The following is a 13,055-nucleotide window of genomic DNA, read 5'->3' on the forward strand; positions in this document are numbered from 1 at the left end:
GCATGTTTCCTATGGCCTCAGCTCTCATTCCCATGGGATTCTGAAACTCCAGCCCCTAAAAACCATACATACCTCCCATGTTTTCAAAGGACCTTTTGTTTCCTTCCTTCCCACTGATTTCGGGCACCTGGGGATTTCTCCTTTCTGCATACCAGCCTGGAGATGGACTTTTTTTTCCTTGTGTATTTCCACCAGCACCTCTCTGTGATTAGAAGGAATGTCCCTTGACAACTTGATCTATCGAAGTGAACAGAAGGTTTTGATTATGCCTTTAGACTTCAGTCTTTCTCTCCTGGCTCTGAGTTCATGGAAGACAGAGACTTTGCTCTGATTCACCTTTTGATCCTGGATCCTTTTGATTCTTGAAAATGTGCCCAGACCAGAGTAGGAAGCAGTAAAGATTTGATCAAGAAATGAATAAATGAATTAATCAGCTTACTCTTTCATTCTAAATGGGAAGTAAAGACCATTCACTGATTATCTCTAGAGAAAAAAAAGACACCAAGAATCACTGGAAAGCCATCCAAGCAGTCTGGAAGGCCACACTAACCAATCAAAGGAGTCTGGGGCCTGCCTTAGTCCCACCCTTTGGCCAGTAGGTTCATGACTATTGACACTACTTCTTTCTTGAAGGGCAACAGCTACTAACTATAGTGCTGGTCTGCTAGAAATTCAAAGTCTGGCAGGCTTGGTTCTTGACTGGGGGATCTGTTGCCTTTTTAGCGCATACTGATGTCCTTCTATAGCCAAAACTGGAACCTGATCAGCAAGCAGCACATAGTGTACAATGATGGAATTTTTTTCTGTGAGTGCCATAAGGAGCTTGCCAATTAAGTTCACACACTTGAAAGCCCCTGGCACAGTGTTTGGCACAGAGTAGACACTGAGTTAACATTTACTGTGCTTTTTTCTTCTTTTCCACTAAAAATATCCAGGAATATTTGTTGAAAGTCTACTGCCTCCTAAGCACTGTGCTTGGAGCTGGAGATGGAGAGGAATAACATAGAGTCCCTGTTTTAATCCTTAACTAGGAAAAGAATGTCCAGATCAAATTGGACAATAAAAAAGTGATCCCAAATGTCTTTTGATTTAAGGTGAAAAGATATCTCTCAGCATCCTGACACCCTAAAATGCCTCAAAAGCATAACCAGCAAAGTAAGTTGGCAGATTGCTGTTTTATAATGTTGTCTTTCCTCAAAGAGGAAATCCACCTCCAGTGAATACATGAGTGGACAAAAGAGGGCTGATCATAAAAGGCAGTTTTTGACAATGACTTCTGAGCTCCTTTTATCACTATAATCCCAGAACCTAGACTCATGCCTGAATGAAAGCAGAAACTCAGTAAGATTGTTGAACGTGGGTATTTGCACACACATATATGGATGAGACCCATCCATCCATGTGGCTCTAGGTACAGCGTGACTCATCATTCCATACATATTTATTGAGGATTTCCTATGAACAAGAGCCTGTACCAGATTTTTTGACAGAGATAGGAAAAGAAAAAAAAAAAAAAAGAAAGAAAACAGACATCCTACCTACAAGGAACTTCCAGTTTCAGGGGCGAGATACACAGGTATGTAAGTCACCATGCTATAACATAGAAAATGCTAAGAGAAAACCAGAGAAAAAGACTATGGGAGTTTCAGATACAGAAAGGCCCCTTCCTGCCGAGGGACTAGATGAGACCATGGCTAATTCAGGCTGTATGCTTAGATTTAAAGGAGAAGTCATTTATTGCCCTAGAGAGGGGAGAGAATGGACACTGGCAGGGAAGGAAGGGCAATTCAGATAGAAAGAACAGCTTAGACAAAAGCAGAGAAGCAGAAAAGTACAGGAAGTATAAGATGAAATGGAAATTTGGCTGGAGATGCCTAAAAGGGCATAAAGGGGACTAAAGAGAAAAAAGGCTGACAGGGTAAGCTGAGCCAGTTGCAGGGGTTTTGAATGTGTCCTGATGTATCATTCCAGGATGGGGATCTCTAGAGAGTAGCCAGTGCTCAGCATCCGGCGGGACTTAATTAATACTACGACAACCTCATAGCAGGAACCTGTTCTCCACGTGCACACAGGAAGCTGCCATCTGTATGCACAGGCAATTACAAACATTCCAAATACTCTGCCCTGAACCCTGCAAGCACATCAAATACTGACTGTAAAAGGTCACCCAGCAAACAGCTCATGATCAACCCTGGCTCAGGCGGAATCAAATCCTCTAAATAAGATCCACTAGATGCAGTGTCAGGAAGGTCAGAAACTACCCTTTTTCACATCTTGAAGCACTTTTCCCAGGTGGAACGTTTTAGAGGAAGGAGGGAAAGGAGAGAGGGGGGAAAAAGACTTCTCAGAAAATAATAGAATTCCAAGCAATTAAATGTTAAATGATCACAAAGTAAGCAGGGAATTTATTTTGGCCCCCACCTCCTTCCAGTGATCTAAAAAGCAGTTGATTTCAAAGACAGCCACGCCAGGATTAAAAATGGAATTTCACACCACCCCTCCTTGGCCTCCTCCCCTGTGGGTCCCCACTGTGTACCTTTGTCCAGCTCACTTGAAATGTTCCAGGATGAGGTAGGCACTAACTCAGCAGTGACTGACAACTCTGTTTCTGAAAAGAAAAAGAAGGGAGGGGAAAAAGACAAGGGCAATATTAGACAGGGTAACATATGGGCTGTTAGAAGCATTACAGGAGATTTCCAAAGGCTTTGCCTTCTGAGTGAGACCACACGGTCCCAGGGCTTATTAAACTGGAGTGGCCGCTTCGCTCACCAGGCAGAGGCACCAGCCTCACAGAGGCTGTCCAGAGGAACACACTGTAGGCCAGATTCGAAGGTTTTTTTCCTTTAAACACAGGCTTGAAAATTAAGTATTTCATTGACCAAAAACCCAACCAACAGAAATGACCAAACATCATCCAACACAAGCTCTTCCTTTTTTCGTTAGACCAGTCTTAGATAAATAATAGTCAAACGTCTGCCCATGAAACCAGAGGTTGTTGCTCCTGCTGCTGGTTTCATTTGTGCTTGTGAAACAACAGCATTTCTATTAACAGAAATCGAATTCTCTATATTGAAACTTTAAGACAAGACAAACGAAAGTGCAGTATTTGAATATGGAGAGTCGTTTGTGGTAATAAAATTAAAAGATAATTTCAAAACCACCATAAAGCAAACATGGAAATCAATCATCTAAAGGACATGAGGCACTCGGAAAATTTAAAAACTCTTCAATAAGATACTGTACTATACAAATGATGTTTTTGTTTTTGAAGATTTAAGCTGTGACACCACCCTATTAGCACATTCTAGTAGGATTGCACGACTCTCCCCTTAGGCCATGTCTACACGCAGACACACACACACACATACACACACAGTATTACAGAACTTTAGTGCTGGGCAGGATCCCAGAGAGCCCAGAGCCTGAGTCATTAGATCCAAGGTACTCAGGCTGTCACTTCCCCTTCCTTCAGACATCAGTCATCAATTATGGCCCTTTTGCCTATTAAACCTGGGATCTGCCTTATAGCCTTTTCAACACAATCCTCTAGGTAGCTGCTAAAAATGGATCTGAGTTGGAATGCAGGTAAACTTTAGTAAGTGGAAGAACTGGGATTCAAATCCAGGTCTGTCTGACTCTGCCACCCACGCATCCCAGCAGCCCACACTGGCCAGCCCTCCAGTCTGTGAAACCTTCCTAGTTTTCACCTTACCTCTCTCTGGCTTCACCTTTTCACCTAGATAAGCACACTCTCTACATTTCCTTGTTTACTGATGGGGACCGTCTGCCACATGGCCATAGAAGCCACATGTCATCGTCAGGGGAGCTTTGCCAAGGACAGGATGTTTACCCAGTGAGACCTTGCAGAGGCCACTGCTTGTTTGTCTACAATCAACCTGCCACGCACAGCAGAGACAAAAGGGTTGTTTGGTTTGTGCAAACTTCCTTGGCTTACGTCTCCCCTGTCCAGGTGGGAGAGAAAGCAGGTGGGAAAGAAAGCAGACAAACCACACATACCTCCCCACCCCAAATGGCCCCAGTCACCTCCTACATCATGAGCCAACCACAGCACAGATTCTTTTAAGGGGACCTGAAGTCGGATGGGCAGTGTGGTGGGGATCTTACAGCACATCGGATTCCAAAATGCTAAGCCAAAAAGAAAAGTTTGCCCAAGTAAGAAAAACGCTTAACACAAACCGACAGTAGAAGGCGGTGCTCCTGCTATCAACCGCTTGTCCTAGGAATGGGTACTTCATGCAGGTGATTTTACCAGGAAGTGCTAATTGTCTACACTTTGGAGCTCTCCACATGTGATTCCAGCCGCAACGCCACTCTGACCCCCATTCTGCTGCCACCCACTTTGGCTCCTTGAATAAAAGCCCCTTGTTTGCAGTATTAGGGACTACTGTGGTTCGCTTTATAAAAAGGCTCATCAGGCACTCCAATATCCAGACTTCGGGGAGCTTGGGAATAGAAGCATGGCAGCCATGGTGGCAACTCAGGCAAGGAACCAAAGGGTGGGGAAGTGGTGGGATTAAGACAGATCTTGAAGGCATTTACATTCAATATTTTCATAGCTTCATCTTACTGCTGCTCACAGCTAAATTGCCAGAAACATAGGTTTCATTTTACCATGTTAATTTTATAGAAAGTTAGCTATATGTCACTTGGTTTTTCTAGCCTGAATTTGAATTGCTGATTGAATATAATTTGGGACTGATGACAAATGAACAGATTCTTGGAACTGCCTACAGTGAACTTGTTCCCCACGTGTCCCTGGACACTAATTACCACTCGGTCCTTGGGCTACAGCAGAGATAATTTCAATTCACAACCTCATTAAGTGATCGTGATGACTCTGAGGAATTTTGTTCTCAGCCTCAAGATCTATTCCTTTAGATAATCACATATTCAGCTTTTCAGATAAAATGATAATAAAGACAGATAAAATATTGTTAAGTATGAATAATCTCCCTGAAAAATATCTTCCAAGGCCATATTTTTTTTAAAAAAAGCTCATTACTTAATGCGAAAAGTTTTAATGTTTGTAATTGCCCCTCACAAAAATGAGGTTTAATAAGCTTCCCCCTGCACCTCCCAAAAGGAAGGCTGAATTTTAAGGGAGAAAAATTCAACATATCTCAAGTTGAGTGCCAATTCCAGGGTCAGCAGCAGCTTTAGAGAGACAAGACCATCAGTTTTGGTCCTGTGAGGTCTCCACTAATGGAGTCAGCACCTCTCTTTTTCTCTTCAGTATGGCAAAAAGATGAGATATTTAATAGCAGACTAGCAGCCTCTTTGTGTAAAATTACTGTGGTAATGATAAATTTGTAAGTGCCAAAGGAGACAGACTATTTAATAGAAATTCGCACCTACATAAAACACTAATTTCTGCCACTTACTAATTTTGTGATCATGAGCAAGTTACTTAACATCTTTTGACCACTATTTTCTCATCTGTAAAATGGGGGCATTAGAAGCCATCTCACAGGAATATGGCAAGGACTAAATCAGGTAATGGAAAGGATTCTGCACCCAAAAGAGTGCCCAGCATAGAATGGACACTCAAGATCTTTCATGTCTTCTCCTCTGTCTAGCAAGGCAGATGGAAGCCATCCTTCACATGGACATACTCCCATGGCTATGTCACTGTCTAAGTTTGAAATAACACATTTGCCAAGCATTTAGAAAGACTCTATTTTACATTCCTCACTAATCCCAGCCAATCTTGTCATTTTGCAAGGTTTTCCTGAATTGGTCGCCAGTTCTCTAAGAACGTAAGTGTTTTTATGTGGTTTTATCCAATTTAGGCAAATTAAGCACGTTTTAGAAAACTCTAGCCCTTATCTTTCCTGACCTCTGCAGGAGGGCAAGCCATTCTTCTCCCAACTTGATCAATAGGAGCCATTATCTTTGCAGTTTCACCAATGATTGACTCTTTGGCACTGATTCTGCAAACCATAAGGTTTTGGTATTTAAGCCTGAACAGTGGGAGTGTTATTTGCAGGGAAAAAAAAAAAAAAAAAAAAAAGCCTTGAATCCTCCTCATTGATAAAAGCCTGTGATCTCCAAAGGGATTACTGGTTCATCTCAGCCGTTGGCTGGTAGCGCCCCAATGTTCATAGGATGCAGAGGCTCTTCTAAGAAGCACCGGGCCATGACACATCCTGTATCCTGATCCCGTGTTAAGTTGAGGTTACACAGGCTCAGACCGGCATTCTCACAAGACCAGTGGCCAGCCTAGCGGTCACAAAGGCCAAGTGTGAAGGAACAGTGCCTACTCCAGTGCCTTTCATGACCAGTGTCACTAAGTCCTCCGAAGTTATATCTGGGAGGGCCTTAGAGGCCCATGACTTATTTATCAAGCTATGTTTTTTTGGTTGTTGGCTTTTTTTTTTTTGGCCTCTTGTGGATCACACTTTAATAGCCACTCAGGGGCTTTCCCCACCCCAGAGTTAACAAATTTACAACCTTTTAAAAAAAGGGTGCATGCTGTAATGTGGCAATCTGTATGTGGATCCTCTTCTCTTTAGATATAAAATAGATGTGTCATGTGATGTTACTTTCAGTATTCTAATTCCTTACAAGTTCAAGTAGCTCAGGACTCAAGCCTAAGGATTTCTGGAGGTATCTTTACAGGGGGACACTGGAGGATTTGGGGGTACAGAGGACAAGAGGGCCAGGCTCTAGATCCTCCTTGAACAGGAACAAGTCTACATCTCTGTTTTACATAGTCAAGTGTTGTGAAAAAGGTGCCGATGCTTTGAATAAAACATTTTAAATCCTCTTATCTGGTACAGTTTCCTCATTTTACAGATGAAGAAAGTCAGGCCCACAGCAGTGACTTGGCCAAAATCACAGTTCTAAGCTGGAGCCAGGCCTTAAAATAAATGCACACTGCCTCCTCACTGAGCTCCATCTTCCTCTGTCTGTGTCCCAAACAGGTGATATGCATCCTTATGGGCTGAGTTCAGAGAGATGCAGGGGAATTTCCAAACAGCCAGGGTCAGTCCCACAAAAGGGGCACAGTTTCTTCTGTGGTCAAAGAAGGTTTCTGCTTGTGACCATTTGGGGGAAGAAAAAGTAGGGGAGACGACGGGTCTGACAGCTTCGAGTCCTCTGGTCTGCAGTGTCATTTTAGACACAAGGTTCTTAGCCTTAGTTCCTTCCTCCCTCCAGTGCCTCAGGGGAGGAGAAGCCCAGAGCCAGGTAAGTCACCTTCACCAACGGTAACTGTTCGGGAAAGTAACAGTCTGCTCTCCTTAGAAGGGCAGGTTGGCCACCTTCCCCAACAGCGCTGGGGGTAATCAGCCCGGGCATTGCTCGGGCCTCGGGTTCACAATCATCGCACATCTAGGGTCCTGAATGAGAGGCCGCTCCACTCTGGGGACTCAGCTTTTTTACTGAGGAGAGGGGAGGTAGAGCCTCTCTCAGCTCTTGTGGGACAGCCAGGAGTGGAGAATGATGCTCAGTGGCTCCAAGGACCTAATCCTCAGTGACCTCAAATTCAGATTTCTGATGTAATCATTAAAGTAAGTCATCCGTATAGTCACAAAGAAAGGAGAGGGCACAGTCCTGCAGCCTTACACTCTGGTCAAACACTCAACCACACCATCTACACCACACTATGAAATCATATTTTTTAAAAACAAAACCCACAATGACTTTGTAAATAGCACAATTACTGTACCTGTGGCAAAGCCATTAATTTGTTGAAGGGAAATTTAAAATGTATCAAAGTTTGTGGTATTATTCATATTTTTATATAAAAGGAATTGCAATAAAATAAAATAAATAGTTGTCCAGGCTTCCTCAATGTCAGAGAGGCTGACTCTCAGAGATCTCAACAAATCTCCAAGGTAGGCACCATTGTTAACTCCACTCTGAGACTGAAGAGCCTGAGACAGAGACATTAAGGCACTTGCCTAATCAGCTTGTTAGGGTGGGGCTGGGAATTATGATCAAACCCAGGCAGTCTGACAGCAGAGCCAGTGTCTCCAGCTGTGACAAAAGGGGGCAGGGGGGAGAAGGGGGCAGGAGGGGGTGTGGTGCTGAAAGATGTACTCACTTCTCTCCAGCTTAAGCCACCTTCAGCCCCAGAAGACCCCTGTGAACTCTAAGCTCGGCAGAACAGAGTGTGAGAACCAGTACCAGAGGCCACACTCCTCCCACATCAATGCTCGGCTCCCTGATTCTAAACCCCAGAAAGATGGCAGGGGACACAAAGGGAGGAAAGGAAATACTTCTTGAATCACACTTAAATGTCTTTTTTTCCCTTTCGAATCTGTTGTTTAATCTGTTGCTTTAAATCTGTTGAGTTAATATTATGGATCACACACAGCTCTTGTATATAAAGGAATTATGCTACACAAAGCACCACAATGACACACGTCTTTAAAATTAATAAAAGTAGTCTCGAAAACGATCTTACTTAAAAATTCTTCTACTTGAGCTCTCTTCTGTGGAACTCTAGAAATTCACTCACTCATTCATCCATTCATTCATTCAACATACACATATATTACCACTTTTTAGGTATGAGAACTGGGATGAAAAAAACGTGACCTGGTCCCTAACATTTTTCAAGAACTTACAGTCTAGTGCGAAAGGAGTACAGGAACACAGTTATAAACAGTGTCCCAGGGCAACGATAGAAACTGACAGAAATGGTCTCCCCTTCCCACAAGTCATTCCTCCCACGTCGCCCCAACAGGCTAAAAACACCAAGAGTACTGAAGTAAATACCACAAGAGAAAAGTATGATGCATAGCTGAGACTGAAAGAAAAGGACATTCTCAGGTGCCAAAAAGGATGAGAACAGTACATGGAAAGAGTTGTATACAAGAAGCAATAATAAGCAAACAAAATAGAAAATACGTTAAATCAGCCTTGACTATAAACATAAATCTGTGATAAGAGGTACAAGAGGTAAACAGAGGGTTCCAAGGCAGCACTGGGGAAGTACAACCTCCAGTTTGGGGAGGGGAACCGCAAAGGATGGGTAAGACTGTTTCAGTCTGAGAGGGGGGCCTGTGTATTAGAAATACTACGGCACACTAACGGGCAGTGCAAATGAGTCAATAATGGTCATACTCAATTATACAGGAGCAAATTTCTCCAGAAGGGAAACAAATAGTAATTTCCAAATCCAGGGGTCTCCAGGTTCTTTCTTCCTTTAAAGACAAAAAGGAAACAACATCTCAGCTAATTACTGGGGAGGCAAGATCTTCTTAGGGCCAGTGCAAAGTCTAAAGAGAGATTTCCAAACGGCTCAAACCTTGATCTTTCCCAAGGAGAAGTTCAAATGAATGGACCCAAAGTTAGCACTTTCTCGTTCACCCATGGTGCCACTAGACTCAATGGATGCTCACTGCAATAAAATAACTAGTTTATTTCCAGCTTCAGAACAAGTTGGCAAAAGACACAGTGAAAAAAGGAGGAGGCAAGCTGACAAATGCTTAGTTCAGAAATTGGTCTTATCTCCCTACACAGGTTTTATTGCATTTCCTTTTGGGTGATGCAGACACCCTTAATTGCCAATGACATCAACAAACTTCACTCTTTCTTCTGGTTTCCACTTGACTGCTCTTCCTTAAGACACTTGTTCCCTCAAAAGTGCCCCCCCCCCCGATAATTTTTCCTTCTTACTCATCCTGCTGTCTCATCTGTCTTTGTCTTCAGGGGGTTGCCATTTAATTTCCCCCTTTGTATGGCCCATGCACACTTTCATTTCATATTCTAAAATCCATTTTATAATAAAAGTCTATTACACTGTAATTGCCCCTGGCCAATTCAAAGTCACTCGCCTCTCAAAAGAAACAAGAGATCCAAGAATGATGCTTCCCTAGCTGCAATTCCATGACAGTCTGAGAGTTTATTCTTGACTCTTGCAAAACAAATGAAAGTCTTGGTTAAGACTTGCAAAAAGTGAACAAAGACTGAGAACTCTACAGTGGGTAAGTCTTCGCTCCACATTATCACAGAACTGCCCCTGCCTGCAGAACTTGGCTACTAAAATGAGTCTTCTGTTAGAAGCAGGGAATGCCTCTTCCAGATTTAGCAATTTAGCTCCAGCCCTGTACACTTCCTAAATCGATTCTTCAACCAGGACTAGGTCTTTTGTGCCTTTATCTCCTTAGCAATGTAAATATCTGCTAGGAATGGAGGGTTAGTGTAACCTGTCTAAGAGGTTCTAAATTTCCAGGTCCTTTTACTTTTTCTACTTTACCCTCGGCTCAGGAAAGGGAGAAAATAATTGTCCATTCAACATGATTCCATGCAAAGATAAATAACTTCTGCTTTAGCCAAGCCAATGGAAAAAAAAATAGAATAAATAAAACAGAATATTTGATGCACAAATTTCATCTTCTTGAAATAGCATAGTGCTGACATCAACAAAATCTTTCTCACAGTTGAACCTCAAATAGGATGCCTCTGTTTCAGTCTATGTTTAAATCACAGCAAAATAACATGCAGTTCAATAGGAAAACAAAGCAAACCTGCTAATTCAGTGATATTCAGTATTCTATTGAAAAGACAAGAAAAAAAAAAACTGGAGTTACTGTAATTTTCTACTTTACAGTTTGCACTTAATCCTATGGCCCATGTGTCCTTTGGCCATCAGGAAGAAAGTGTTCTTCCTTTCATTCTGATTACATAGTAAATTTCTTGAGGGCAAGAATCATGTCTCATGCTTCCTTTGTGTCCTACCTGGTTTCTAAAAGGTTCCTGGAACATTCTAGATGAGAAGCAGCATAGAGGAGGGACAAAAGGTGTTTTGCTGACTTTAGAGTCAGACTTGTTCAAATCCTAGGTCTGACACATACTAGCTTGTGACCTTGGACAAATTACTTCATACCTCTAAGCCTCAGTTTCTCATTCATAAAATGGGCTTAATAGTAATGCACTGGCAGGACTGTGATGAGGATTAACTAGGAGAATATTTGGGGATGAGTTCAGTGCCCAGCAAAGTAGCAGCTGTCACTAACTGGTAAAGGCTTTTTCACTTACCATGGATACAATTTCAAAGGTATTTAATGCAGTGATTCCTAAACCCAGCTGGGGAGCATGGTAAACACATACAGATTCTTGGACCCCTACCCCTAAACTACCCAGTCTCCCTAGGTGGGTCTTATTAACCGGCCGAGCACTGGTTCTCTACAACCCACCAGTTTAGGGAAACTCAAATAATGATATGCCTGTAAAAACAAACAAGCAAACAAACAAAACACCCAAACAACACAAAAAGGCTTAAGTTACATCAAACTTCTCAGTTAATTAAAGAACCTAGGGGAGAGGAGTTGGCAGACTACATCTTAACTCTTGTTTTTGTCATAAAAATCCCAAAGTAGTCAGCAATCTCAATATTGAGACAGCCTGATGAATATTAACCAAGAACAAAATCAGTACCATTGAACATCTTTCAAAGCAAAGTATATTTAACTAGAAGGTCCTCTTAACTGATTGGCCAACAATTTAGCCAATTAGACTCTTAGGAGGAAAATTATCATTCTGTAAAGAGCAGGGCAGTTTTGTCTCAACCAGTATCTACATGACATAGGATTTCAAAGGCTGGGGATTTTATGTTTGGGGAGCTCTCCACCAAATAAGCAAACGGGGCGCATTCTAGAAATGCACAGCCCTCCTACACGAGGCATGGAAGAGGGAGAAACAAAACCCTTTTCAGCTTTGATTCTCAGCCACTTAAAGCATTTACAAAGAGAAGCCCACTTTGGATGCAGTTGAAAAAGCTATTAAGATTCCAAGCACCTCACAGGAATACAAGTACCTTGTATTTAGGTAGCACTTTTCCTTTCAAGAAAGCCCGTACACAGAACAGACATTAGCTCATGACTCCACATGGGAAGGATCAAGGCCCGAGATAATCATACCCTGGTTGGAGTTGAAGAAACCCAGACTCGGCCAGAGAACTTGCCTAAAGTCCCCTGGCATGTCATTAAGTGGCAGGAGAACGCAAGCGTGGTCTTCCTTCACCCAAGCCGGGCTGCACTCAGGGTCTCCGTTCCCCCGCTGGTGAAAGTTTGGTTTTTTTTTGTTTTTCCCTAATCCTCTCTAGCACACTGTTAATTCAATCATTTCAAAGGTCCCAAGTGGGGGGAGTAAACATTTTTTTAAAAACTATTCTCAAAACATATATGTATGTATGTATGTCTATAACTGAATCACTTTGCTATACACATGAAACTAACATTGTAAATCAACTACAGTTCAATAAAAAATTTAAAAAAGAAACTATTTTCAGAAAAAAAAAATCTATTGAAAGCATAATTTGTATTTTCTGCTTGTCCCTGGAAACCAAGTGTTTAAGTTAATGGGATTGAGGGACGCCTAGATTAGTGGAAATTATTTTAATCAGAGAGGTAAATTTAGGAGAATTGTTATTACCCTGCAAGATAGTAAGATGGTTTTGTTCCAGCCATGTTAGCCTGGCCATGTAGGATTTAGAAGGCTGGCAATTTTCAAATAATAATTTGCCTTAAATTGCTCCAGTTTAAAATGCTTTGCCCGTCTGGATGGGGTTTCCTGTACTATGTCATTATTGATGGCCTAAGGAGATCAATAATTAAAATTCAATAGAGGGAAACGTTAAGCAGAAGTTGGGACCAGAATCCCTTCCCAGAGCCTGTTAGTTTAATCTCTCCCTCTTCTGAGACCCCCTAGTGTTTTATCAATTCCTCTCTGAAGACATTTTATACTTTGTAAGGTGACCTACAATTGCTTCAGCATACTTTCTAAGATTGTATGCTTCTCGAGGCTGGAAATGAGGTCTTATTTACCTCTATGTTATTCACAGCATCAACTGTTGAATTGTACACATAGTAGGCACTCAACAAATGTTTTCTGAATGTAGAGGTGATACAACAGTTGCACTCTCCATATGGTATTACATTTCTTTGGATAAGGTAGTGTGGTAGATAGCAAAATGGCCACAATTCCTTCCTCCCTGTACCGACACCTTTTTGCATCTCTCCCCATGAAGAGACGTAGTCTACTTCCCCATCTTGAACCTGGGCAAGTCCTTCGTGACTTGCTTT

At 42.1% G+C, this 13,055-nt stretch overlaps 1 protein-coding gene across 2 annotated transcripts in view; it reads right to left on the bottom strand.

Annotated features, from left to right (window-relative positions):
* Positions 1–13,055, bottom strand: part of ROR1 (receptor tyrosine kinase like orphan receptor 1) — a 388,040-nt gene that overhangs the window by 164,223 nt on the left and 210,762 nt on the right. For both annotated transcript variants that reach the window (XM_074376341.1, XM_074376340.1), the window contains exon 2: positions 2,537–2,608. In XM_074376341.1, the coding sequence (XP_074232442.1) occupies positions 2,537–2,608 (72 nt within the window). The remainder of the gene's footprint in view (positions 1–2,536; positions 2,609–13,055) is intronic.

The sequence above is a fragment of the Camelus bactrianus genome, chromosome 13, assembly GCF_048773025.1.
Source record: "Camelus bactrianus isolate YW-2024 breed Bactrian camel chromosome 13, ASM4877302v1, whole genome shotgun sequence".
Lineage (NCBI taxonomy): Eukaryota > Metazoa > Chordata > Mammalia > Artiodactyla > Camelidae > Camelus > Camelus bactrianus.